Source organism: Panthera leo, chromosome E1, assembly GCF_018350215.1.
Source record: "Panthera leo isolate Ple1 chromosome E1, P.leo_Ple1_pat1.1, whole genome shotgun sequence".
NCBI lineage: Eukaryota > Metazoa > Chordata > Mammalia > Carnivora > Felidae > Panthera > Panthera leo.
This window is the reverse complement of record NC_056692.1, coordinates 44,355,844-44,383,468: the sequence shown is the minus strand read 5'-3', so window position 1 is coordinate 44,383,468 and position 27,625 is coordinate 44,355,844. Positions and strand designations below refer to the sequence as shown.

The following is a 27,625-nucleotide window of genomic DNA, read 5'->3' as shown; positions in this document are numbered from 1 at the left end:
TTTAATGTTAGAATCAATAAGAATATGATGTGCATATGTTCAGAGCAAGAAGAACGGGAAGAGTACAGTCCTTTGTGCTGGCAGTTTTGACCTCAATTACATCTTTTCTGTCCAGAAGATTAATTTCCAGACTCTAAAGTGTGCAAGTAGGGCGCCTGGGTGGCTCAGTCGGTTAAGCGTCCGACTTCGGCTCAGGTCATGATCTCGCCGTTTGTGAGTTCAAGCCTTGTGTTGGGCTCTGTGCTGACAGCTCAGAGCCTGGAGCCTGCCTTCGGATTCTGTGTCTCCCTCTCTCTACCCCTCCCCCACTCATGTCTGTCTCTCTCAAAAATAAACATTAAAAAAAAATTAAGTGTGCAAGTACACTGCTAAGAGAGAACTGAGCCCCAGATAGAACAAGTTAGAAAGCAACTGGCCACGTTAAATGGATTCAAGGATTTGGGCCTGGAACAAGCACCTGCTGGTAGGCCCTCAGCTGAGGAAAGAAGAAATGCCAACTTCTGTCATGGGGAATGTTCTTACATCTTTTCTGGGTTACTTTGGAAGACAAAGCCAGGACCATTTGATAGAAATCTCAGAAGTGTAAATATCAGATTCTTACTAAGAAGAATATTAGAGTTTCTCTCAAATGGAATGGGTTACCTTGAGAGGTGGCGAGTCCCACATCACGGTAAGTATTCGAGTGAACAATGGGTAGTCATGTTACACAGCTCTGATGGAAGGGTTTGAACTAGAGGTCTCTTCCCAGCCTGGAAGTCTATAATTCTGTGGTTCTACAAGGTTAGGGGAGAAAAGAAAGTACTTTCCCAGTTTACCTTTAGATTGTTTTTATATGTCTTCTCTACCTCTGAATTGGTGCACATCACTCCAGAGTGTGGTCCCTGCTCACCCCTCTATCTCTCTTCCATTCTGCTCGCCTCTCGTCCCATTCTCCAGTTCTTTTTCTCCCTGTCCTTTCATTCTTCCCTATTTCTTTTTACCAAGTCCTAAAAGACAGAGACTGGTTCTAGTTGGTGGAGATCCAAGCTTGCCACACCTCTTGGGAAACCCTCCCTGACTACATCTCCTCTGAGCTCCCACTGCTCTGTGGGATCCCAAGCCTCTCCTTTGATACATAGACTTATACTGCCTGGTGTCCTTTCTTCTATTTCGTCTTTTAACGTAGTTTAACTATTCACAGGCAGGTTGTTTGTCCTCCAAGAGAGCTTAAACTCAAAACTTTGTTTTGTTTTGTTAATCTCCCAAAGCACCTACTACGGTGCACTCCATAGTTCTTCTGAGTGAATGCTTTCTACCACTGAAAGTTCTAGAACCACAATGACTATGAAAAGAGAGCAAATGGACTAAAACTGAATAGCAAGAAGTTTGTCGAGTTCTAAATGGTCAGTATCAGAAAGCTGCAAGGGATTAACGATGAGCTCATCATCCTCCTCATTTTGCAACCTGTGGGACTGAAGACGAGCACGGAAGCGACTTAGGAGCCGACTGGACGTGTCCGGGATAGTGTCCTCCCTTTGACCCCTCATTGCAAAATTTTGTGGGGTTACTGAAGCAAGCTGGCTAATAGTTGTGAGTCTTTGCAAGTGAATAAACCCCCCATTTTCCTGAAGGCATAGTGATGGACTGAGTGACTTCTTAGGGTTCCTTCCAGCCCAGCCTGAGAATTCCTCTTCCTCCGCTTCTCGGGTCCAGCTGTGCGATCACACCTGGGCGCCCAGCGGAAACATGCCGCTGCAATTCTGCCATCTAGCGGTGTGAGGCGGGTATTGCACCACTGGCAGTCTCCACCAACACACCTTCCACCTGAAAGCCCTGGTAACCAAGGACGTTTTACAGACCGCCACCCAGGCACGTGATGTCACTACGCGAAATGCTGCTCTCGGGTGATTACACTCCACTGGAAGTCTCCAGGGTCTCCTCTAGCTCTGATATCTTGGGTTCCAACTTGACAGCTGTGTTAAGGAGACTAAATTGTGGCCATCGATAATTAGCACAGACCTCTGGCAGCGGGGAAAGCTGGGGGTGCGGGGCGGGGGGGCAGCCTGACTTGGGTCTTGAAGGGTGGGAATCATTTGCGCAGAAAGAAGAGCACGCATCAGGAGGGAGGAATGAGATGGATCAAGAGGACGTGGAGGCGAGGAGGGAGACGAGGAGGAGGAGGAGGAGGGAGACGGGGAGGAGGAGGGAGACGAGGAGGAGGAGGGAGATGAGGAGGAGGAGGAGGAGGAGGAGGGAGACGAGGAGGAGGAGAAGGAGGGAGACAGGGAGGAGGAGGAGGGAGACGAGGAGGAGGAGGAGGAGGGAGACGGGGAGGAGGAGGGAGACGAGGAGGAGGAGGGAGATGAGGAGGAGGAGGAGGAGGAGGGAGACGAGGAGGAGGAGAAGGAGGGAGACAGGGAGGAGGAGGAGGGAGACGAGGAGGAGGAGGAGGAGGAGGAGGGAGACGAGGAGGAGGAGGAGGAGGAGGGAGACGAGGAGGAGGAGGAGGAGGAGGGAGACGAGGAGGAGGAGGAGGAGGAGGAAGACGGAGAAGAGGAGGAGGGAGACGGGGAGGAAGAGGAGGGAGACGGGGGGGAGGAGGAGGAGGGAGACGGGGAGGAGGAGGGAGACGAGGAGGAGGAGGGAGACGAGGAGGAGGAGGGAGACGAGGAGGAGGAGGGAGACAAGGAGGAGGAGGAGGGAGATGAGGAGGAGGAGGGAGACTAGGAGGAGGAGGAGGAGGGAGACAAGGAGGAGGAGGAGGAGGGAGACAAGGAGGAGGAGGAGGAGGAAGGGGGGAGGAGGAGGAAGCAGAATGGGGGAGCTAACTGAGGGGAAAGAGGTCAGCTGGCCACAGCAAGTGGTGTCCCTAGGAGCATAGGGCCAAATAAAGGAAGAAACTGACAGAAAAGTTTGGGAGTGACCAGTAGCTTTTAGGGAGGTTTTGGAAGTCCTAATTGAGGAAGCAACTTGATGAAAATGGCGTTCTGGGAATATTAATATTATACCATGCTACAGCCTTCGACTGCAGCAGGGAAATTAAGAGACTAAAGAATAGAGCTTGTCATTCTCTGTCATGTCTTAAAAATCTTAACAGGGATAAGGACTCTTATCTCGCAGGCTGCTATGAGAAAAAGTGAAGTGCTTAGCACAGCGCCCAGCACATAGTAGGTGTTCGCTAAGTTGATAATGCTCTTTATCGTCATCTCTCTGAAATTTGCCTGTGGCCTCAGCAGACCCCATTCCGTAATCACCTTGGCCCTAGTGACTGCCTTCCCCATTTTGTCTCCAGGGGGCAGGACAGGCTCTGGGCTTAGGAGCCAGGACGCACACAATGACCTTTGGACGGGCAGTGGTGAAGGGGCAGAGCAGGGGAGAGTGTAAGCAGGAACCTTCCCTAAATCTCCTCCCTGTGTCCTGCTTTGGTTCATCCCCTCTGATGGTGGGAACTTTCAGTGAAGCTGCCCATCCTCTCTGAGCTGGAGCAGGAAGCTTCCTCTGCAGCATCTGTCCGCAGGGCTCGGGTGGTGAGGAAGCTACACCAGGGTCTGTGTTTACTGTCCCAGGCGCTGGGAGATGGGAAGTCTGGCCTGTGGGCACATCCAGTCGCCTTCATCCTTCCACAAAAGCAGCTGTTCCGTGTGCCATCACTGGCCGTCACCCCACGGGGACGATGGCATTGCTAGCCCCAGGCCGGAGCCCTCCTCCCATCTGCACAGGATCTGGGATGGCCCTTCCCCCAACCTTCATTCGACCTCCTTGAAGGGCCACCCTCTTAGGTCAACAGTCGGCCCCCCCTCAGGGTGGTGGAAGGGACCACAGTGGGCTCAGTCCTATTCCTATAGAGTATATGGTCTGCTACAGAACTGAATTATGTTCCCAAATTCGGTTCCCAAATTGAATTCCCCAAATTCATATGTTGAAGCCCCAGCTTGCTACTCTCAGTGTGAAGGTATTTGGAGGTGGGGCCTTTGATAACCATGTTTGGGCAAAGTCACGATTGTAGAGCCCTCATATGGGGTTAGCCTCTGCCTCTCTTCTTCTCTCCCTCTCCTTCTCTCCCCACTTTTTCTCCTCTCTAGGGATACGACAGGAAGACAGGAAGAGAGTCCTCACCAACCCAAGCAGACTGGCATCCTGATCTCGGACTTCCAGCCCCCAGAACTGTGAAACATAAATGCCTTTTGTTTAAGCCCCCCTGGTCTGTGGCAATTTGTCACAGCAGCCCGAGCAGACGAAGACATGGCCCGGGTCATGGTTTGAAATCCTGGAAGTCAGTCCAAAGAAAAACTTGGAAATAGGTCGCCTTTCACCCACACCTCTTCCCTGGTGGGGCAAGTGCTGACTGGCATGTCAGGCCGGAGGGAGGCTGGGGAGGGAAGGGGTGACTAAGAGGACAGGGGTTTCTTCTGTCTTCGCGTGAACAAGCCCACCACCACAGAGGTCGTGCTGGTGCCCGAGGAGGCTCACCAAGTAGGAAATGCTTCCGGAGCTCCTCCCCCGGTAGAAGCGGTAGCTGAGCCAGAACAGCCATGTTAGACCATGAAGAGAGGTCACACACAGCGGGGCCATAAGGTACAAGGAGCCTGGGTCCGGAGGGCTTTGTGCAGAATGGCTGCCATCCCAGCCGTGGACGGCCAGCCTCTGGACTTCGACGGGAGGGAAAGATGCACTTTTGTTTCTTTTAAGCCACTTTTGGTCTTCGTGACTCACAGCCAAACACAAGCATAACTGCTACTGTGTTCCAAAAATGTTGGCTGTTCTCTGTCACGTGATTACAACCATTTAATGTCTGTCTTCCTGTTAGACTGTAGGCTCCATGAGGGCAGGGACCATGGCTGGGCAGTGAATCCCCAAGGCCCAAGCCAGTGCCATCCACACAGCAGGCACCCAGTGTCTATTGAAGGAGTTGGTAAAATCCCTGCTCGAGACCTTCTTTCTCCCTGGGGCTGAGCACCAGCCTTGGGGCATCTTTAAGGTCTCACTTCAAGCCCATCTCCCAAGGAAAATCTTCCCTGTCACACCTCACTTCCTTCTGGTTCCTCTTCTTACAGGCCTCTTGGAACTTACACCATAAGTTACAAGGATGAAGCCATCCTGCTGCTGTTACGCCACTGGGCAGTCATTTCCTGGTTAGTCCCTGGATGCTTCTGTCATTGCTGAACTGGACCATACGCTACTCTTTGGCAGGGAAAACACTTTCAGTTTTGTAATCATTGGGAGCCTTAGCCCCAGTTCCTTAGAAATGCATATAGTGAACAATAAACACTTCATGAAGAAAAGAAGGGAGGAAATCTGATGAGGCCCCAACGTGGAGGAAGAATGTCAGATTTCAAGTTGGGGAGGGTGATTTTCAAAAAGGAGAAATAAATAAGGTCAAAAAAGAGCAGTCAGAATGGGAGGGAGTAAACAAGAGTGAAAGACTCCCGAGAGCCTAACTTGAAAAAAAATTTCAAAGGCAGGTTGGTGTTGAAAATGGGGAAAAGATAGGATTCTGGGAGTGTGGGCTCGACTACTATTAGCTGTGACCTTGGATAAGTCACTTCACTTCAATTGATCCATTTCTTTTATTTTTACAATTAGGTCTGGCTCAATCACTGGTCTTCTGGTTGTGCTCCAAGGAGCCCAATTAGAGACTCCAAGAAGCTGGAATCCAGCCCGCCGTCTCAGCCAGAGAGCTCGGTTCCCATCAGCTTCATGATTGGCTTCCCCATAGAATAGAAGTTAGTTCGAGCAAAAGGCTTTGGAGCTAAAACAGTTTAAAAACCACTGGAGTCAACGACCCCTCTCACAACTACATAAAGATCTCTGGTTTTATGATTCAACCAGTTTACTCCCAAAGCAGGAGCCCTCTTCAAAGAAGAAGGCCTATACATGGGCCTTGGTCTCCTCTTCCTGGCCAGACTATAAATTCTGAGAAGGGCAAATTTGGGCTTGCGGTTCTCTGCTTCCCACAACAATCTTCCCATTTGGGCTCATGGAATCTCAACAATGGCTGGATTTATGGATGTTCCACAAAGTTCTGTGGCTGGATGCCCCAGCAGGGCAGCAGAAAGGCTGTGAGAGGAGAATCTGATCCACCCTGGAGAGTTCTCAGGGATATAGGGACACCCATACAGGGGTAAGGGGGTCCCTGAGCTCCCATATCAGTGTTTCTGCTCTTGGGTGTGTGTCTTTAACTTCATCGCATCCTCCATCTCCTTCCCTAGCCTGGTTTTCTCATCTCCTCTTGCCACTTGCCCTCCACTGCTCCCCTGCCCTCCCAGGCTGAAGTCTGTGCTCCCTCTGACCCTGACACTTTCCAGGGCCCTGAGCTGGAGTCCTGAGTATGGAGCCCAAGGTTTGAGCAGCGAAGTCAGGGAGATGTCCAGGACACGCAGGGCTGGATCAGGTACCAGGGGCTTTGTACTCAGTGGAAGAGGCACCTACAGGGGCCCACGTCAAGAAACAAGGACCATACACAAAATGTGGTACATACCTGCAAGGGAATACCATTCATCATTAAAAAACAGGGGAATTCTGACATAGGCAACATCGCGGATGAACCTTGAGGACACTATGCTAAGTGAAACAAGCCAGATGCAAAAAGACAAATACTGGATGACTCCACTTACGTGAGATATCTAACGTGGTCAAATTCATGGAGACAGAAAATAGGATGGTGATCACCCGGGGCTCAGGGGAGGGGGAAACGGGGAGCTAGTGTTTCATGAACATAGAATTTTCAGCTTTGTAAGATGAAAAGGTTCTGGAGATTGGTTACACCACAGTGTGAATATACTTAACACCATAGACCTATACACTAAAAATGGTTAAGATGGAAATTCTATATTGTATGTATATTGCCTCCCAGCTCCCAGATACTACTCATTTCTCTGAGGAATATGCATGAAACCTCATATCTCATACGCACGCGCACACGTACACACACACACACACACACACACCTCAATTAATTACTTAAAAAAAAAAATTCAGAGACTGGTTGGAATCAGAGAATTTGGCCCAGGCTTACTCAAACTGTTTATTTACAGGGAGTCCTTGGGGCTGCGGCACAGCGGTTAAGTCCAGGACCCCAGTTCCAGCTCAGTCACTCTGGGCCTCTTGCTTAACTCACCCCAGAAGGGCTAAGGCCAAGGGCCAGGCACCTGAAAGAAAGTGCTAGATGAACCCCAGCCCCATATCACAAACCCCACACCCCAATCAGGATGGCCCTAAGCCCAGGGGAGCTCAGGGGGTGGGGAGTGAATAGGAACAGAGTCCAGAGCACCGGCCAGAAGCACTCTCTCTTCTACCCAGGACCTGGATTTCACGGCAGGAGCCTGCACAGGAGACACCAGGCCTAAGGAAATGGTCTTGCCTTGAGAGCCTCTAAGAGAGGCCATAAAGTATGACTGATGGGGGTGGAGATAGGGTGCAAAGACCAGGGAGAGCGCATGGCCAGGCTGGAAGGGAGCAAGGGCAGGAGGCAGGAGCACAGAGAGCATAGGTAGACAGACAAAGCTGCTCTCCCATCATGACCCCCTCCGGTTACCCCCTCCAGTTTCCCGCTACCCCTAATCTGGGGTAGGATTAGGACAGAAAAGCTCTAGGGCATGTGGTGGTGTTTGGGAGGCCCCGGAACACCCCAGAAGGGACCAGGAGGAAGAGGCCGCACTCACCCTAGACGGGTCTGCTTCACCCAGACATTATGTGTTTGACAAAGGCTGGGAAAGAAAACAGAAATCAGTCACACACTTGGCACCTCCCAGCCCCTAGGACCTCTTCCCCTCCCATATACCGCCAGACTTCCAACCTCCCCACCACCCTTTCTCCAGACTGTGACTCTTTCTCTTATTTGGGGTTGAAGGGGAGCAGCTGGAAGAAGAGACGGAACCTCTGCCCTGTGTCTTCGCCGCTGACACTCAGACATGGACAAAATGAGCTACGTTTTCTCTGCTAATCCCTGCAACCTTGAGAAAGGTACCAGCACCACCCCATTGTTCAGATGAGAAAACTGAGGCTCAGGGAAGGTAAGTGACTTGATCCAAGTCACACGGCCAGTCTATCACAGATCTATCTCCAAACCCTGTGCCCTTTCCATTATACTATGCTGTTCACTGCAAGGAGGGAAAAGAACATCCACCGAGAGCTGACCATTGCCCATCTGGTACACACAGCCTCCAGGCCCTGGATCTGTTCCGTCCTATTCTGCAGATCCGCCCAGCCCAAACTGTGCCCACCATGCCTGGGTGTCCGAGGGAGTGAGGCATGACCCGATACCTTCATAATTGATGCAGCCATTGGCATCCTCTTGCCCAGCCAACAGCTGTTCCACTTCAGCCTCGGTCATCTTCTCTCCTGGGGTCGGAGAAGTAGACTCTGAGTTACAGATGGCCAAGGAGGGACAGGCAAAACCCTAGCACTCCCTTGAGTCTCAAGGCCCAAGGCTCCCCAGGTCTGGGAGGTGGACATCCAAGCTTTGGAAGGGGAGCCAAGGGTCTTAGGTCCCTCCTACTCCCTGAGGCCTCTCCCTTTGCCCTACAGCCAGCACTGGGCAAGCAGACCAGGGCCTCGGTGACTGAAGCAAAGACAAGGACGGGGCCCTGGGTCCCACGTCTCAGGCCTCATCCCTGTCTGCTCTCCCAACCTGCTCTCCTCTCCTCCCAAGCCAGCTGAGCAAACCCAGTTGGGGAAGGTTGGAACAACCTTGGGCCTGGGGAGACAGGGCCTGAATCAGGATGTGACCCTAAGGACGCAAGGGCCCTTGGACGCCCCCAACATATGCCACCCGGGCACTTCCGACCCTCCATTCCTCCCACTCGGGCACCACCGGCCTGCATACCCAGGGTGGCAAGGACATGGCGAAGCTCAGCACCCATGACGGTGCCATTGCTCTCCTTGTCGAAAACGCGCAGCCCCTCCACAAAATCCTCGTAGGTGCCCTGCTCCTTGTTGCGGGAGATGTGCTGCAGGATGGGCAGGAACGTCTCAAAGTCCAGCATCTTGGCATTCATCTCTGTAGGCAGGAAGGAAACAATGTGATGGGAGCAGAGGGTCGGCAGGGGGCCTGGTCCCAGCTCTGCCAGGTCAGGACCGGGGTAGAAGGGGAAAGCCGCCATGACTCCCAGCCAGACCTCTCAGTTCCGGGTGGCCAGCTAGGCAGGGGAGCTGAGGGTGGCCGCAGCAGGATCTGAGGGGGCCCAACAGGTCACAGAACCAGGCCTCACATTCACAAGGTAGACTTGTGACATGTGACAGGCATGTCACAGAGGTAAACCAATAGGATTGCAAAAAAAGAGAATTTTGCAAAATTCTCCCTTTGGGTCTCATTACTAGACCGCATTGCCTGGGACAACTCTGAATCAATAATTTTTATAAATTTGCAATCCTTTTGTAACTAACCCACTTTTCCCATGTTGACATGTGTTAAAAGCTTTAATTTTTAAATACCGCAAATGTTGGCAATTCTTTCTGTTATAACAACACAGGAACCTCCAAAAATGGAAATTCCAAGCATCTTTTAACCTCTAAGCAGGCCTGCTGGTCCTCTGACCCTTTCCTGCCCACATCCTTCACCCCACACTGTTGTCTTCACCAGCAAGAGGAGGAGGGGAAGGATCCAGATGGAGCCCAGGAAGCCTCTAGAGATGCATCCCAGCCCCCCGCCCGGCTGGGGGCTCTGCCCAGGTCTGCCTGCCCCGCTTAGTACCTACACCTCTCAGAAGGACGTGTGTGTTGGAGCAGCTGTTAACCTTACTACCCATACATGACAAGTGATATTCACAAATGGGACACATTCCCTTATATCACTTTTGAAACTCATCCCCCAAAACCTACTGAATGCAAATGAGCGAAAGAGGCATCATTACAGAGCTCATCTCAAGTCTGCTCCAACTTCTATCAAACAAGTAATTTGCAATCTTTAGTTCTCTGACCCTCATTGGAAACAAGTGGTCACAGGACATTTCAGGGTGGTGACACCTCAACTAAGAGCAACTGGGTGCAGGGGTACGGGCAAGTGGTTCGTGGTCAGATCCCCGCCTCACCTCCCTGCACCCTGGGGCATCAGAGGAAGACACTGAAGCAACAGAATGTCACTCCTGCTCTCCAGGAGCTCCGACCTCACAGGGAAAACAAGAACAGCTCCTAACCTGGGGAGGGGGGCTGGTCTTGAAGGGTTAAAGTGGGAGAGGAGAAAGAGCCCCAGGGGCCAGCGGGACAGACACCAGGACGTGAGCTACAAGGCCCACACTGACCTTCAGGCTTAGGCTTGCCCAGGACACGCAGCACCTCGGCGTTGGTGGGGTTCTGGCCCAGGGCCCGCAGCACGTCCCCACACTGCCCGTAGGTAATCTTCATCTCCCCAGTTGGCGTCCGGTCAAACAACGAGAAAGCCTCTTTGAACTCTGCAGAGAGAAGAGCCGACTGCAGGCCCCTGGGCCAAGGCTGATCAGCCTCCACCCACCCATGCTGAAGAGCAGGTCAATGTGATTGATAAAACATTTCAGTATTTCCCTTCGGCCATCGTTCCAACCCCTCCTTGGAAGCCACCCCACACCATCTTCTGACAATCAAAGGGGCATCCTGGAGACTACATGACCTGCTCCAGCACTGGGCCTGGGATCTATCAGTCATGGTCATATAACCTCAATGTCTCCCCTACTCCATGGCTCCCATCCATCCACCCTTCCCTGCTGTAGGGGAGGTGCCTGCCTGTGGAAAATGTCAGGGAAATGAAAACAGCACTAGCTCAGAAGTCAAGATTCCTGGGTTCTCATCTTGGCTCTGCTGAGTAGCTTAGAATAAGCCCAGCTAAGACTGTTTCCTTGTGCAAACACAGGGAGTAAGGCTCCACTGTGAGGGTCAAAGGAGGTGGCAGCGTGTGGAGGCACTTTGCAAAGTGATAAGACCTGTTCAAAAGCTGGCTACTATCAGTACTGCCTTTTCCAGGCCAGACAAGCTGACCTGGTAGAGACCATCAGACCACTCCAGCTCTACCACTGACCTGCATGTGGCCTTGAGCAAACTACTAGCCTTAATCGGCCCTCTTTTTTTTTTTTTTTTTTTAGCTCTAAGCAGGGATACAATGTCCACCTGAGTGGGTTGCTGTGCGGATTACCAAGTGCACCAAGCATGCTGTCTAGTGTATTTTAAAGGAATTAACAAATGGTGGCTATTATTGTATTCCCTAGTTCTGGAGCCAGCTCAGAGCTAGGACTCGATTCCTGAAGGTACCAGGTTAGGTATCAAAGAGGCAGGGCCGAATTAAGGCACTCCTGGGCCTTTTGCAAAGAACCTTAATTCCTCATTAATTTGGATTCAACCAGTTCATTACTGGGGATAATCTGGACTGGGAATGGCAAAGAAATGATTTACTAAGCAGATAGATTAACAACGTAAACCAAAGAATGCGTGAACCACTTAGGAAGAAAGCTGCTTTAAACCCTCACCATATACGTTAGAAACACTTATTCCTTAGAGGCTGCTTATGGATTATTTACAAATCATTCTGCACATCAAAGCAAGTTCCCCAAGATGTTTACTTGCAAGTCTTTATTGGGCTTTGTAAGAATTTAAAAAGATAGAAAACCATATGTCTTGCAATTACTGAAAAATTGAGTTCAAATTCCATTTCCATTGCTTACTAGCTGTGTGACCTTGGGCAAGTAAATATTTAATCTCCATAAACCTCTCCTCTTCCATAAATGGCACCTACCTCATAGGGTTCTTAAATTACATTCAAATTAAATACAATAACGTATGTTAAAAATCTTAACAAAATGGCCAGCGTATAGTAAATGCTCAAACAATGGAGGTAGTATTATCTCACTACCACTCAACTATGCAATCCTGGCCAGGTCACTTAACCTCACTGAACCTTGGTTTCCTCCTTTGCCAAAAGGAAATAACACCCACCTCACAGTTTTGTTAGAAGGATTAAAACAAATTTTTTTTTTTAACATTTAAGGCAATGAGCATGGCTTCTGGCACAAATTCAGTGCTCGATGAATGTATGTTAGCCGAATCTGAACTCAGACTTTTTGATCTTCTAGTTCATTCAAAAGAGTGAGGTCAGGTTTAATAAAAGGAGTCTCCTCATCAAAGAAGACCATAATGATACTTATTAGGAGGGTGGGACCTGACAGGGGAAGTAATAAGAACGATGACCTGCGATTTGATCACTTACAACGGACCAAGATCTGCACTAATAATGTTGTATGGATTACCTCATTAATCTTTCGAAAACCTTAGGCTACAAGTATTGTTACCCTCATTTATAGGCCAGTGTGCCCATGACTTCTGACCAAGGATTCATGGCACCAAGAAAATAGTGAGGAGGGAGGAGGAGGAGGGAAGGACCTGCTTTACCTGCTAAACTCCAGCCTGCTGCAGAGTCCTGGTATGCACAGAAACCCCAAACACTGGAGTTTAGGGCTGCTACTAGGTAGAAGACAAAGCCAGCGTGATCACGGGGTGCATGAGAGGTGATGTTCATGGCCCAGAAGAAACCTTTTCTCAATAGTCTGTAGTAGTCAGGTGCTTACTAGTGCAAAGAGCAAAGGTGGTAATTCCTTCCTACAAGAATATGGAAATCTGGAGAGGGACTGGTAAATCAAGAGTTAGAAGCTAACTCCTATGGTAAAAACAACAACAACAACAACAACAACAACAACAACAACAACAAAACAGCATAAAAAAATGGGGCCAGGGCACCTCATTGGCTCAGTCGGTTGAGCATCGGATTTTGGCTCATGTCATGATCTCTAGGTTTGTGAGTTCTAGCCCCGCATCAGGCTCTCTGCTGTCAGTGTGGAGCTGGCTTCAGATCCTCTGTCTCCCTCTCTCTGTGCCCTTCCCTGCTCATGCACCTCCCTCTCTCAAAAATGAATAAACATTTTTTTTAATGGGGCCATATCACCTGGAGAATATAAAGCTAAGACATGCTGAAAAGAGTCACAGAATTTCTGAATTGAAAAGAACCAAATATTACTTTGCCAATAAGAAAATTAAGGTTCAAAAAAGTGACTTGCCGAAAGTCTCATGGCCAACAGTGGCAGAATTAGGGCTAATACCAAAGTTTCATTCCAAATAACATTATTTCCAGCATAACACAACCATCTTCAGCTTCATCAAAGATCAAATGAAGAGCTAGCAGGAGTAAAATTAAAACAGAAACAATTCCGATCCAAAATAAGAAACATCTTCAAGGCCAGAGGGATGACAGACTGAAAGGAATTAGGCCACAGCCCTAAAAATCTTCACAGAGGAAAGAGGCAACCAGCCGTCCCCCTTGGCTTTGACCATGATTCCCACTTGGAAAATGAAAAGTTGTGGTCATTAGTTGACTTTCTAGTCCTCGTGAGTACCACTATGCTTGTGTCTACACAAAAGTATATACTTAATTAAAATCCACTAAAGCTCAACATAGTATTGCAAGTCTTAGCCTCAGCAATCAGACAACACAAAGAAATAAAAGGCATTCAAATTGGCCAGGAGGAGGTCAAACTTTCACTCTTCGTAGATGACATGATACTCTACATGGAAAACCCAAAAGATTCCCCCAAAAAACTGCTAGAACTGATCCATAAGTTCAACAAAGTCACAGGATATAAAATCAATGCACAGAAATTGGTTGCATTCCTATACACCAATATTGAAGCAACAGAAAGAGAAATAGAGGAGTCGATCCCATTTAAAATTGCACCAAAACCCATAAAATACCTAGGAATAAATCTAACCAAAGAGGTGAAAAATCTATACACTGAAAACTATAGAAAGCTTATGAAAGAAATTGAAGAAGACACCAAAAAATGGAAAAATATTCTATGCTCCTGGATACGAAGAACAAATATTGTTAAAATGTCGATACTACCCAAAGCAATCTACATATTCAATGCAATACCTATCCAAATAACACCAGCATTCTTCACAGAACTAGAACAAATAACCCTAAAATTTGTATGGAACCACAAAAGACCCCGAATAACCAAAGCAATCTTGAAAAAGAAAACCAAAGCAGGAGGCATCATAATTCTGGACTTCAAGTTGTAATACAAAGCTGTAATCATCAAGACAGTATGGTATTGGCACAAGAACAGACACTCAGATCAATGGAACAGAATAGAGAACCCTGAAATGGACCCACAAACGTATGGCCAACTAATCTTTGACAAAGCAGGAAAGAATATCCGATGGAATAAGGACAGTCTCTTCAACAAATGGTGCTGGGAAAACTGGCCAGTGACATGCAGAAGAATGAACCTGGACCACTTTCTTACACCAGACACAAAAATAAACTCAAAATGGATGAAAGACCTAAGTGTAAGACAGGAAACCAACAAAATCCTCAAGGAGAAAGCAGGCAAAAACCTCTTTGATCTTGGCTGCAGCAACTTCTTACTCAACACGTCTCCGGAGGGAAGGGAAACAAAAGCAAAAATGAACTACTGGGACCTCATCAAGATAAAAAGCTTCTGCACAGCGAAGGAAACAATCAGCAAAGCTAAAAGGCAACTGATGAAATAGGAGAAGATATTTGCAAACAACAGATCAGATAGAGGGTTAGTATCCAAAATCTATAAAGAACTTATCAAACTCAACACCCAAAAAACAAATAATTCAGTGAAGAAATGGACAAAAGACATGAATAGACACTTCTCCAAAGAAGACACCCAGACGGCCAACTGACACATGAAAAAATGCTCAACATCACTCATCATCAGGGACATACAAATCAAAACCACAATGAGATACTCCCTCACACCTGTCAGAACGGCTAACATTAACGACTCAGGCAACAACAGATGTTGGCAAGGATGCGGAGAGAAAGGATCTCTTTTGCACTGCTGGTGGGAATGCAAACTGGTGCAGCCACTCTGGAAAACAGTATGGAGGTTCCTCAAAAAATTAAAAATAGAACTACCCTACAACCCAGCAATTTGCACTACTAGGTATTTATCCCAGGGATACAGGTATGCTATTTTGAAGGGACACATGCACCGCCATGTTTATAGCAGCACTATCAACAACAGCCAAAGTATGGAAAGAGCCCAACTGTCCACCGATGGATGAATGGATAAAGAAGACGTGGTGTATATATACAATGGAGTATTACTCGGCAATCAAAAAGAATGAAATCTTGCCATTTGCCACTACGTGGATGGAACTAGAGGGTATTATGCTAAGCAAAATTAGTCAGAGAAAGACACATATCATATGACTTCACTCTTATAAGGACTTTAAGATACAAAACAGATGAACATAAGGAAAGGAAAGCAAAAATAATTTTAAAACGGCGGGAGGGAACATAAGAGACTCTTAAATATGGAGCACAAACAGATAGTTACTGGAGGGGTTGTGGGAGGGGGGATGGGCTAAATGGGTAAGGGGCATTAAGGAGTCTACTCCTGAAATCATCATTGCACTATATGCTAACTAACTTGGATGTAAATTTAAAAAATAAATAAAAAGTAAAAAGTAAATAAAATAAAATACACTGAAGTCAATTTTAAGTATTTCACTGCACCCCAGACTATTGACTGAAAAGTGAGCATCCACAGGGTGTTGCAAAAGCAGAGTCAGATTCAATCCACTAGTTTCAAAATGCATCCACTAGTTCTCATGCCCTGTGTTTGGGTAAACTGGCATCACTTTTTGGAAAGGCAATTTGGCAATAACTATTACAGTTTAAAATGCATGTATCCTTTGACCCCCTGCTAGGAAGTTCCCCTGGGGAAACCATGCCGATACCCCCAACTGGAAACAGCCTAAAGATCTAGCAATGCTAGCCTGATTAAATTAAAAGGTGCATCCAGGGGCGCCTGGGTAGCTCAGTCGGTTAAGCGGCCAACTTCAGCTCAGGTCACGATCTCGCGGTCCGTGAGTTCGAGCCCCGCGTCAGGCTCTGGGCTGACGGCTCAGAGCCTGGAGCCTGCTTCCGATTCTGTGTCTCCCTCTCTCTCTGCCCCTCCCCCGTTCATGCTCTGTCTCTCTCTGTCTCAAAAATAAATAAAAACGTTAAAAAAAATTTAAAAAAAAAAAAGGTGCATCCATTCTTTTTTAGAGAATGTAATTCTTAGGGCGCCTGGGTGGCTCAGTCAGGTAAGCATCCAACTCTTGATTTCGGCTCAGGTCATGAGCTCATGCTTTGTGAGATCGAGCCCTGAGTAGGACTTTGCACTGACAATGCAGAGGCTGCTTGGGATTCTTTCTCTCCCTCTCTCTCTGCCCCTACCCACCCAAAATAAATAAATAAACTTAAAAAGAAAAGAATGTAATTCTTTTTAAAAATGAAAAATTGTATAAACTATAAAAAGATACCAAGATACAGTATTAAGTAATATATATTATATATTAGTAAATCCAAATATGCATTAAGTAAAGGGTATAGGACAGTATGTATCACATGACTCAATATGTATACATTTTATACATACTGGTATATCACTATATTTTTCTCAAAGGACACGTAGTCTTATCAACAGTGGATTTGGGAGAGGGATCAGCATCAGAGGAAAGCAAAGGGAAAATATTTTTATTTTTCATTATTTATTTTTAAGTAGTATATTTTTTTTTTTAACCATTTGCAGGTATTAGTCTACTTTTTAAAAATATAGTTACGTGCTTAAAATCAAGGGGTTGGATCAGAGGACCTTTCAAGGTCCCTTCCAGCTCCCATGATTTTATGTCCTGGAGGCATCTGGTGGGGAAAACAGAGGGATAAGTTGCAATGGCAGTGAGCCCCAGCTATAAAGCAGATATCACATGATGAAACATTCCATTCCCAAAACACCAGACTCCTACAGGAGACGGGCAATAATCAGGTCGGAGGGTAGGAGATCTTGACGCGTCTCTTGAAGCTGTACTTAATAAAACTTTATGTCTTCATCAAAGATGGAGAAGGATTGGTGGTGGGGATCACAGGTGGACTAAGCACCCCAAAGTCACCCTTGACCCTTCCCCCTTTAGTGAGTGAGCACCTCAGTGGGCTACAGGGTGAGGGGAGAGGATGCCGGTGACCTAAGGAGGGCTTTCTAATACCAGGAACAGAAACGGGAGTTCTAAATATCTTGACTAGTAGGTTTTGGGGGTGGAGGGGAAAAAAAGACATTTGTGCTGTGCATGTAATATGTTCCAGGCAGTCTGGCAGAATAGGTGGGAATTCAGGTCTGGAATCAGATTGCCTGAGTTTGAATCCTGGCTCCACTACCAACTGCCTGTGTGAGATTGGGCAAACTACCAAACCTCTCTGTGCCTCAGTGTTATCACTGCAAAATGGGGGGAGTAACAGTCTCTATCTCATCAGGTTGTTGTAAGAGTTAAGTGAGTTAATCCATGTAGAACACTTAAGAAACAACACATTTAGGGGCATCTGGGTGGGTCAGTCGGTTGAGCATCTGACTCTTGGTTTCTATTCAGGTCATGATCCCGAAGCTCTGTGCTGGGCATGGAGCCTGCTTACATCTCTCCCTCCCTCCCTCTTTCTCTCTCTCTCTCTCTCTCCCCCTCTCTCTCTCTCTCCCCCCTCCCCCACCCCCTCAGACCCTCCCCACCCCCACTCCCTCTCTCTCAAAAAAAAGAAAGAGAAAGAGAGAGGAAGGAAGGAAGGAAGGAAGGAAGGAAGGAAGGAAGGAAGGACATATCTGTTGTAGTTGAAAATGGGCACACAGAAAACCTTTGGCAAATACAGGTTATCGATGATGATGACAGTGATTATTATTACCTACAACTACTGCTCTCCTTCCTCCTCCTCCTCCTCCTCCTCCTCCTCCTCCTCCTCCTCCTCCTCCTCCTCTTCCAGGAAAGTGCAACAGAGGGTGTGTGGGTGGAGGTGGGCTTGTCAGTACTCACCTTCGATCTGGTCAGCAGAGAAGTCTATCTGTGGGGAGGGAAACACAGGAATGAAGGCTGAGACTGCCGAAGGCTCCCGAAGCACAAGTGGCCTCCGCCATCGCAGTCGGAGTCACCTCCCGCAGGTCACCAATAAGCAGGGCAGGAGACTGAGCACAGAACCCAGCCTCCTGACTAGGAGCCACGGCTCACAGGCTATCACATAGGGCAGCCACCAGAGCTCCGTCAGGACCATTTGTGAAGCCATGGCTCACAATGAGAGGGAAAGAGAGAAAGAGAAGTATGCTAGATAATGTTAGAACCTATGCTGACTCCCTATTGTAATTTCTTTGGGTCAAATGTAAATAATTCCTCATCCCAGCCGGCAAGAAACCACACTCGCTTTCATCCCTACTCCACAATCCACCCGCAATCCCTCTCCCACCGCCCACCGCTCCTCACCCTCGGGCTCCCTTTCCCACTGGCGATCCACCTCCTCCAATCACGCCTTCTCTTTCTGCGCCCCATTCCACCCCCACCTCTCCCTCTTAGGCACTGGGACAGCAAGACTAGTTTGGGTGGACCCTTGATGTTTCATAACCTGCGGTCCTGCCTCTAGGTGTCCCCAGGCGGGGGGCCCCTTGAGGCCAGGGTTCCCGAGGGGCAGGCATTTCTGCTACTGTTCACAGAAATGCCTGGCACAGGGTAGAGGCTCAAAGACTATTTGTTGAGCAAACGAATAAATTTTGGGTTCGCCCCCACAACTCATGATAATCCGATGCTGAGTACAGAAGAGGCAGGTGGGAAGCTCTGAAAATGAATGGCAATGAACAAGCATGAGTCATCATTGTAATTTGGGATTTTGTGTGTCACTTCATCGTCCTTATCTACCACCACCCTCCCAGTGGCGGTGGTAACCACTCCTGGTATATCTTTAAGGACAGCCATTTCTAGTCCTAACTCTGCCACTTGTGATGTGTCCCCCCCCCCCCACTTCTGCCCCCCACAGGCTGACCTCCATTAATGAGGACTTCCGGGGGTGACTGGAAGGAGCTAGGAGAGCGGAGGAGGGGTTACAGTGGGTTGGGAAGGAAACTGGCTGTGACCAGGAACGGGCTTTGGCGAAGGTGGGGTGGTCAGGAAGGTAAAGGAACCCCTAAAATAGGGTAAAGGATGCTTTGCACGAACTTTCTGAGGAAATGGTGTGGTTGCCTCACATCGTAATGCGTTAAGCCCCAGGAGTAAATGTGTAAGAGAAATTAGTATGAAAACATAAAATCAGAATATATAACCACACATTTTGGGCTTAAGTTTACTTTCGTTCTATCTTTGAGCGAAGAGTCTTCTAAGCAAAGGAACCAGAGAAGTACAATAGGGGAAACAGTCCTCATGAAGGATACATAAATTCTTTTTTCACTTTAAAGCAATTTCAACAACCCTCAGGATGGGAAGCTCCAGACATGGGAAAGAGGACTTCAACCAGGGGTGAGAAACTGGGGGAGGTGGGTAGATGGAGAGAAGTGACGGGCCAAAGAGACTGGGAGGGTGGCTCTGATCTGAGATCACTAGGCACCTGCCATGCAGATGTCAGGGACCAGGCTGCCCCACAGGAGTAGTGCATTATCAGAACAAATCAGAAATAAAAGCATCCTGGGGGCCTGGGTGGCTCAGTCGGTTGAGCATCCGACTCTTGATTTGGGCTGGGGTCATGATCCCAGGTTCATGGGATGGAGCCCCTGTCACACTCTAAGCTCAGTGTGGTTCTCTCTCTCTCTCTCTCTATCCCTATGCTTCTCCCCTGCTCACACTTGTGGGCTCGTGCGCTCTCTCTCTCTCAAAAACTAAAAATAAAGTCATCATCCCTGTTTGTCTCTTTATTTAAAAAAAAATGTTTTGTAAAGAAATAAAAGGATCCTGATGGGGGTGGGAGATAGTCAGCTTTTCTTGCTAGGCTCTGCCCATAGTGGGAGTAATGAATGACCCAGGGACTTTCAAGGTCTTACACTATTGCCTTCACGTGGACCCTAACCAAGCCCAGGGACGTGCAACTGCCTCCATTTCTTGGCCAACCCAGTTCTGCTTGACTCCTGACCCTTGTAATGATTACCATAGATCAACCTCAGGTCCCTGGCACAACTGCAAGGTCTCGGGGGGCTGTGGGTGCTGGGAGGAACACTGAGAGAGCCAGGGAGGGTCATCCAAATTAGAGCCCAGAGTTTCAGTTTCCCTGCCTCCTCGTCACAGAACCCAGTCCTGAGCTCTTATTTTGATCTAATCCCTTGCCACCCCCAGACCTGCCCTAGTGGCTATCCCCAGGGGCCCACCACTCCCAACCTGTTATTAATAGCTCTTCATACCAGTAGCACTTGACCTCTTACATTCTGGTGCCAAGGCTCAGAACTGCTTCACTCTCCAGAGGCCTCTGACTCCTCCCTCTGCCCATCCCCTCCCAGTCCCATTCCTTCAGCAGCTGGGCCAGACAGCTGGGAGGCCTAAAGTGACTGAGTCAGCAGGCGGAGTCTACACCAGCTCCAGGGAGAGGAACCTTCCAGTGCGAGGGGGAGCAGGGAGGGCAGAGAGGGCAGAGGGCCGGGGGAGCAGAGGGAACCAGGCCCCACTCCCTCACCAGGTTAGAGGGAGGCTCTCAGCCTGGGAGGGGCCAGTTCCCTGCACACTCCAGCCAGGAGCCCAGGTTGAGGCCACCGAGGGAGGGAACCACCTGGGGAGGGGAGGGGAAGGGAGAGGGAAGCAGGCCTCCTCTCCCTTATCTGGAGCCTCTCTGCCCCCACCGCCCACCCACTGCAAGGGTCTTACAGACGAAGCCTCTCCCAGACCCCCTGCTTCCTCACTGCTTAAATCACTTACTCCAAGTTGCGCGGGCAGTTATCATTATGTGTCTCTTCTCCAGAAAGATATTGTACTACTACCTCTGAGAAAAGGGCCAGTCTCTTTTTCTTTGCTATGGTGGCTCCCCCAGTGCCTTAAAATTTAAGGCTGAATGGTCGGTTGGCTGTACCTCCCTGCCATTCCCAACTCTGCTGGGTAAATTTGGGGTGACAGAGCAGAAATCCATTGCTGAGGGGAAAGACCTACAACCCCAAATACCCCTCACCAGCTCCAACACCGGCTCCCTTGCCCCACGCACTGTGATGTGGGGCATGGACGCCACAGCCCTCACGCCAGTCCAGTCTCCAGGAAGTAGATCTCTAAGGTCCAGGACAGACAGGATCCTGAATTTCATCCCCACCTCCATCCCAGTGGCGGAGGCTCACTCACCTTTACACTCTTGGGGTCAAAGGCAGGTTCCTTGGGGGGTTCAGGAGCTGGGGCAGGGGCTGGGGCTGGGGCGGCCTTGGCTGCTTCCTTCTTAGGCTCAGGCTTCTTGGGAGGCATGTTGTCTTGCTGGGATCTTCAGTGGAGGTGGGAGCTAGGAAGGAATCAAGAGATGTGGCGCCTGGGAGATGAGACAGGAGGCCGGGCCGCCTCCCTCCCCTTTTATCCTGGGCAGGAGCCCCCACAGAGGGGCTGGGTGAGAGCAAGAGCAAGTGTTCTGACTATAAAAGGAAGAAACACCGGCAGGGTACAGCTGACAACTGTGTATTGTCACCAGGTTTGGGGCGACAAGCCCCCCTCCCCCCACCGCCCCTTCCCTCCACACCTCACACTCCTCCTGGCCTCCACCTCTGGGACAGGCTGATCCCTTCCTGCCAATCAGTGGAAACCCAGAGGGGCCAGGAAAACAGACCCTCTCGAAAATGCCAGAGTCCAGCCAGAGAGATGAGCTGACTTGAGCAGTTGATAACCCTCACACAAAGCCCAGGGGAGGGTAAGGCTTTTTTTAGCCCCTCCTGAGCAGAGGCAGCCCACTGCGCATTCCTTTTAAGCCAGGCTCCTTTAAGCTGAGAGCCACTCTGGGGCCTCGGCTCTGCCTCCGGGCTGGAGCCCTGAAGCAACAGCTGGTCCAGTCAACCCACACTGTCCCCACACCCTCCCTATCCACAGGGTAAAGCCCTCCATCCTCCAGAGCAGGCAACCCAGGAGCTGCACCAATCTCGAGTCCCTGGGTTTATCTGCCCTCACCCCACCAACCTCAGTCATGCCTTCAACAAGTACTGAGCACTGAACTTGTGCTTGGGGGGGGGGGGGGTCTTAGGTGAGAGGCAGGGAGGTGTGGCTGAAAGTCAACGAGACTGGAGGTCAGAAAACTTGGGTCTTGTTGTCACTACACCTCTAACTCGCTCTGTGCCCCTGGACTCTGTGTGTGTGTGCATGTGCAGATGTGTGTGTGGTGCTTACTGTGTACCAGGTACTGTTAAGTGCTGTCATATAAAATCTCATTACATCTTTGCCACAATACTATAAAATAAATATTATTACTCCTCTTTTGCACCTGGGGAGATTGAAACCAAAAGTGGTCGGGTAACAGGGTCACTCAGCTAATTAGCTATGAGCTGGATTACAACCCAAGTGTGTCCGATTCTAAAGTTTATGCTTAAATCATTGATAGCATAATCCCATTTATGGGGACGGGCGTGCGCGCACACAGATATGTTTGTGTTCATCGGAAAGCTCAGGATGGATACACAGTAAACTGGTAGGAAGAAACACCCCTGGGATCCTGGGGCGGGGAGGGGGTTGAGGAAGGGAACAGGACGGCAATTTGTAGCTTTGCACTTTTTTCACTTCCTATATTAATGGAAATTTTTATAACGAGCATGTGCTGTTTTTGTAAAAAACATTGAAAGTCTATAAAGTGTCCAGAAAACTCATCCACCGCACAGAATTGCTTTCAGCTGAACTTTAAGACTCTACAGTTCAGAAGATAAGGAGAGACCAAGCTGAGAGCAGAAAAGTCTGGTTTACTTGCCTATAAAACAGGATTGCTAGACTCCCACAACACCGGCTCCCTGCCAGCTCCTAAGCCTGCAAATCCAGGCGTCGGGAGCCCGCACCAGCCCATTCTCCAGGCTCCCCAAGCCCAGGCTCCATTTGCCAGATCTTTCCTAGACGAAAGGGCCCTTAGAGTTGCTCTTATCCTACCTGGTTTTGTAGGTGAAGAACCTAATGCCCAGAGAGACTTTTAAGCAGCCTCAAGACGTTCAGCTATTTATAGGCACAGCTGAGCCAGCTAATTCTGGCCCCCGGTGTGTGGCGCTCTTACCCCACCCTACCGCTCCCGTAGCCTAGGTGTGCTTTCACCACTGGTAAGCAGAGAAGCCTTCAAAGGAAACTGAGGCAGGAAAAGGGGCCAGACTCGCCCAAAGGGGAACGCAAACCCTAGGCCAGTGCTGGTCCCGTCTGGGACAGCAAGCAGCTGCTAGCTCTTTCACCTCACCCACCCCTTTTCTGCCTCACCTTCTCTTCCTTTGCGTTACCTGTTTCCCAGGGCCTCCCCTTGCACCCTTCCCTTTTCCGTGTCTGTCCCTTCCCTGACTTCCTCGTTCCCCACGGCCTTGGGGGCCCAGGTTGTTGATAAGGAGGAAGGAGGAGAGTGGAAGCCCAGCCTCTCCCCTCCTCTACTCCCACTGCAGCCCCTTCCTGGACCAGGTGTGCTGCAGGGTTTGTGAAGACACAGGGCCTGGGGTTTGGTGGAAGGCTGCAAGCCAGAAGCTGGAAGACCCAGACACTAGCCCTGACCTTGCCAGCCACTCCCCCTCTCTGGGCCTCAGCTTGCTTATCTCTAAAATGAGAGATAATCAGAAGCTTTCAAACAGTTTTCAACAGACACCCAAGGCTTCCTTAACTTGCTTCCGGCTGTAAGGACGCAGAGAGGCCAGGTTCGGAGCTCCCCCTGCCATTTCAGCCAGCAGCACTCCTGTGTGTTTTATGTACCAGGGCCCCAGGATCATTTTCTAAGAAAGTATTCTATGGTTTAAGAGTCTAAAAATAACCACTGAATGGGATGATCTCATATGTCCCCTTCCGGTTAAGAAATAGGTTATTCTAACCATTCTAGTAAGAAGTTTGATCCTCAAAAGAAAGAGTTGGAGGGCGCCTGGGTGGCTCAGTCGGCTAAGCATCAGACTCTCGATTTCAGCTCAGGTCATGATCTCACTGGTTGTGGGTTCGAGCCCCACATTGGGCTCTGTGCTGACAGTGCAGAGCCTGCTTGAGATTCTCTCTCTTCCTCTCTCTGCTATCTGTCTCTCTCAAAATAAATAAAATAAACTTTTTTAAAAAGCGAGAGTCGAGCATTTCCTTTAATTTCATTTATCTTTTTGTTTTTCTTTTCTTTAAAAAAATTTTTTTTTACATTTATTTATTTTTGAGAGACAGAGTGAGACAGAACATGAGGGGAGAGGGGCAGAGAGAGGAGACACAGAATCCAAAGCAGGCCCCAGGCTCTGAGCAAGCGTTCAGCACAGAGCCTGCCGCAGGGCTCAAACCCACAAACCATGAGATCTTGACCTGAGCCGAAGTTGGACACTCAACTGACTGAGCCACCCAGGCGCCCTTTCTTTTCCTTTTTTTTTTTTTTTTTTTAAATTCTAAGGAGGAGTAAAATATCCAACCTGCTTGGGAACAGAACTATGAGGTTAGAAAACTGGGAAAACCGAATGGGGCTCACTGAACATCCAGACATGGAAAGGGTGTGGTGGGGGGGGAGGGCTTTAGAGGCAGACAAGCATAGGGCTGAATCCCCGTTTTGCATTTCCTAATCTTGGGCCCAGCACCCTAAGGACCTTCAACAATAAACATTTCCTTCTCAAGCTGTTGTGAGATCTGTATGAAATATCGTAAGCAAGGCACCACAAACCATCCCTCGCACACTGGAAACACTCCTGGCTGTGAATTTCATTTTGCTTTCCCAGGCAGATGAAGCTAGACGAGTGTTCAGGTTTCTCAGACTTTCCAGAAGGAATTCCAGAAGAGGGGACCACAGGGGGAGGCACAGGTAAGGCGGCAGAGGCTACTGGGATTATAAAGTGTAGGTTTAGGAAAGAGGAAGAAGTGGAAGGGAATGGGGGAGGGAGAAGGATGGCAGCTGGGTACCCACAGTGTGACATATTTTGTGGCTCAGAAAGCATGTAGCAAGTCCCTGGGGCCAGGAGGCCTGCCTGTCAGCCACACTCAGACGAGGTGCCAGCCTGCCTGAAACCTTAGGCCACAAGCACTCCAGCAGGAGAGGAGACACTCCTCAAACCAGTTTCTGATTCTCTTTGAGCAACACCAGCTAAAAAAGTATCTGGCACTTCAGCAGCAGCGAGAGGAGAGTGTGGTTTTCCAGAAAGAGCCATGCATCAAGAATCAAGACACCAGAGGCTGGCCTTGCTATTACCATAGCTCATGATGCCCACGGTTCACAAGGGCCCATTACTGGAGTCAGAGGGTCCACTTTTATGGTCCCCATTCTGCTTCACGGTCACTGACTTTTACCTTCCTGTCCATCCAGAGTATCCTGCACAGGGTCTATGACAGTGCCCGCCACCACCACCCCCACCCTCCCCGCCCAATACATGTGGACCAATTAGAGCAAAGGAAAGAGAGAAGGAAAGAAGAGGCAGGGTATGAAGAGGCGAGCGTGGCAGCGGGTCCTGGCAGCCTAACCGGTGCCTCTGGGAGGCTTCGAATGGTTCCTGAGCCAGAGCTGTGCCAACACACTCAGATGCTCCCACTGGAAGGACTTCAAACTCAGTAGATGGAAAACGCAGGACAGAATTTCACACCAACCCATTTATGCCCCATGTCAAATTCAGAGACAGATGCACAGAGAACTGACATCAGGCCTCCTTTAGGCTGGGCTTACGCACGCTCACTCACCCTTCTCCCTTCCCCTCTAACCACACAGGGCCTGTGTCCTATCCTGAAAGAGATCCATCAGAGTCTCCTGCCTGGGATCAAATGCTGCTGACAGCAGGCCTGGCTCTTAATGCCTTGTCCTAGTCACCCCTCCCTCCTCTCTTCTGGCCAGTGTCTCATAAACTAGACATCATGGGGCAACGCCCTGGCTGACACTAATCTGTCCCCATACAGGGCACTGGGTAAATCGGCAGAGGGTAAGAGAGACCACTCAGGTGCCAGACTGCCTGGGTTAGAGTCCTGACTCAGTTAGTTAAGCCAGCTAATTAACTTCTTTATGTCTCAGTTTCCCATCTATAAAATGGGGCAGCCAATACAACCTCAGAGAGTTAAATGAGTTAATGTGGGTGACATACTTAGAACAGTGTCCAACACAGAGCAAGTGCTCAAAATCCTTGAGTTTGCCTCCTGATTGAAATAGTGTGGTTGCTGCTCCCTCTTCCAAGGTCAACAGCAGAAGAATTGTACAGAGAAAAACACCAACAAGAAATGAAGAGAACTGTGAGAAGCCGCTTGGATGAAGGGGAGCCCTATTTGAACTGGTGTGTGTGTGTGTGTGTGTGTGTGTGTGTGTGTGTGTGTGTGTGTCAGAGAGATGTGGCCAGGCATGGCTGTGGAACAACCAAAAAAAAAAAAAAAAAAAGAGCTCTGGGGTCCTGATCTGTCTTTCCCTCCACTATTGCCTTCGAACATGCAATGATGCCCCATCACCTGTGTGACTCAACTCTATGATCCAGGTGCTGGTTAGGGTACATCAGGGCACTGAAGATGTACTGTGCTTGTAAAGAACTGATAAAAAAACAGCGAGGGGGCAACTGAACTTTGGACAGTTGTTTTCTCCCTCATCCCCTAAAATCTCAGGACAGATGAATTACAATTTAAAAAGTGTCTCTCTTGGGGCACCTGAGTGGCTCAGTCAGTTAAATGTCTGACTTTGGCTCAGGTCATGACCTCATGGCTCATAGGTTCTAGCCCTGTGTCGGGCTCTGTGCTGACAGCTCAGAGCCTAGAGCGTGCTTCCAGTTTCATGTCTCCCTTTCTCTCTGCTCCTTCCCCACTCATTCTCTCTCTCTCTTTCTCTCTCTCAAAAATAAACATTTTTTAAAAAGGCAAAGGAATAGAAAAGCTAGGAAATACAGGGGATAGAGGGAGAAGGGCTTTGTGGTTTAGAAGGGCAATCAAGCTGAGTGGACATCTGACAGAAATCTCACCCGAGTTCAGGAGAGACATGAATAAAGAGGTTCCCTGAAGCATGACTTACGGTGGCAGGAGGTGGAAGCAATGTGGGTCCCCATCACTGAGACCATGCCACATGTCAGTTAGAAGCAATAGATTAGATGTATACCCAGAAGAAACACAGTGATGAGTAAGAAGCTGAAAAAGATGTAAACCACAATAACATTTCTATAAATTTAAAATACCTGCATATAATCTCACTGACGCCACACTGCATATGAATGTGCCACAACTCAAGCTCCGAGGAAAGAAAACACTTATTTGCAACTCAGCCAGCTAGATAGGTATAAGAATTTCTGCTACAATTGAAGCCGCTCACAATGCAAATTAATACACATTTCTCTAACATAAATATGCAGATTTTAATCAACAGCATTATGTAAACGGGCTGCAAAAATGGCAAGAAAACTTTAAATGTTTCGTTGATATTAATAAATTTAGAGTTCCTTTTCAATTTATGCAATATCTCCTTGAATTTCATGTTGGTAATACTGAGTTGACACGGAGTTAGTGAATTTACTTAACTTGGACATACTTTTGATACTGATTTGCTTTTGCTTCAAAGTCAAATCAATTCTTTTAAAATAGATGAAGCAATTTTGTCCATTTAGAGGCAAATATTAGAGGAAAGTGATTTTTTTTGTACTTGATTCAGGTATTGGAAAATTCTAAAGTACACTTGAAACAACTTAGTATGTGAATCTACTTTTTCAACTGTGAAATTACAAAATCTAAATACAGATCGAGTATTTCTGACGAAAATTTAACATCTACACTGAGATGTGCTATCAGAAAAAAC

At 48.6% G+C, this 27,625-nt stretch overlaps 1 protein-coding gene across 5 annotated transcripts in view; it reads right to left on the bottom strand.

Annotated features, from left to right (window-relative positions):
- Nucleotides 1-6,989: 6,989 nt before the first annotated feature.
- MYL4 (myosin light chain 4) overlaps nt 6,990-27,625 on the bottom strand; it is a 29,415-nt gene continuing 8,779 nt past the window's right edge. For 4 of the 5 annotated variants that reach the window (XM_042917490.1, XM_042917489.1, XM_042917492.1 and 1 more), the window contains 7 exons: nt 21,067-21,217; nt 17,812-17,839; nt 10,218-10,367; nt 8,804-8,977; nt 8,242-8,319; nt 7,641-7,685; nt 6,990-7,127 (listed from right to left, as the gene is read on the bottom strand). In XM_042917490.1, the coding sequence (XP_042773424.1) occupies nt 7,657-7,685; nt 8,242-8,319; nt 8,804-8,977; nt 10,218-10,367; nt 17,812-17,839; nt 21,067-21,183 (576 nt within the window). In that variant the 5' untranslated portion in view covers nt 21,184-21,217 and the 3' untranslated portion in view covers nt 6,990-7,127; nt 7,641-7,656. Of the gene's footprint in view, nt 7,128-7,640; nt 7,686-8,241; nt 8,320-8,803; nt 8,978-10,217; nt 10,368-17,811; nt 17,840-21,066; nt 21,218-26,851; nt 26,965-27,625 lie in introns of all 5 variants that reach the window. The other variant, XM_042917491.1, reaches the window with a different exon arrangement.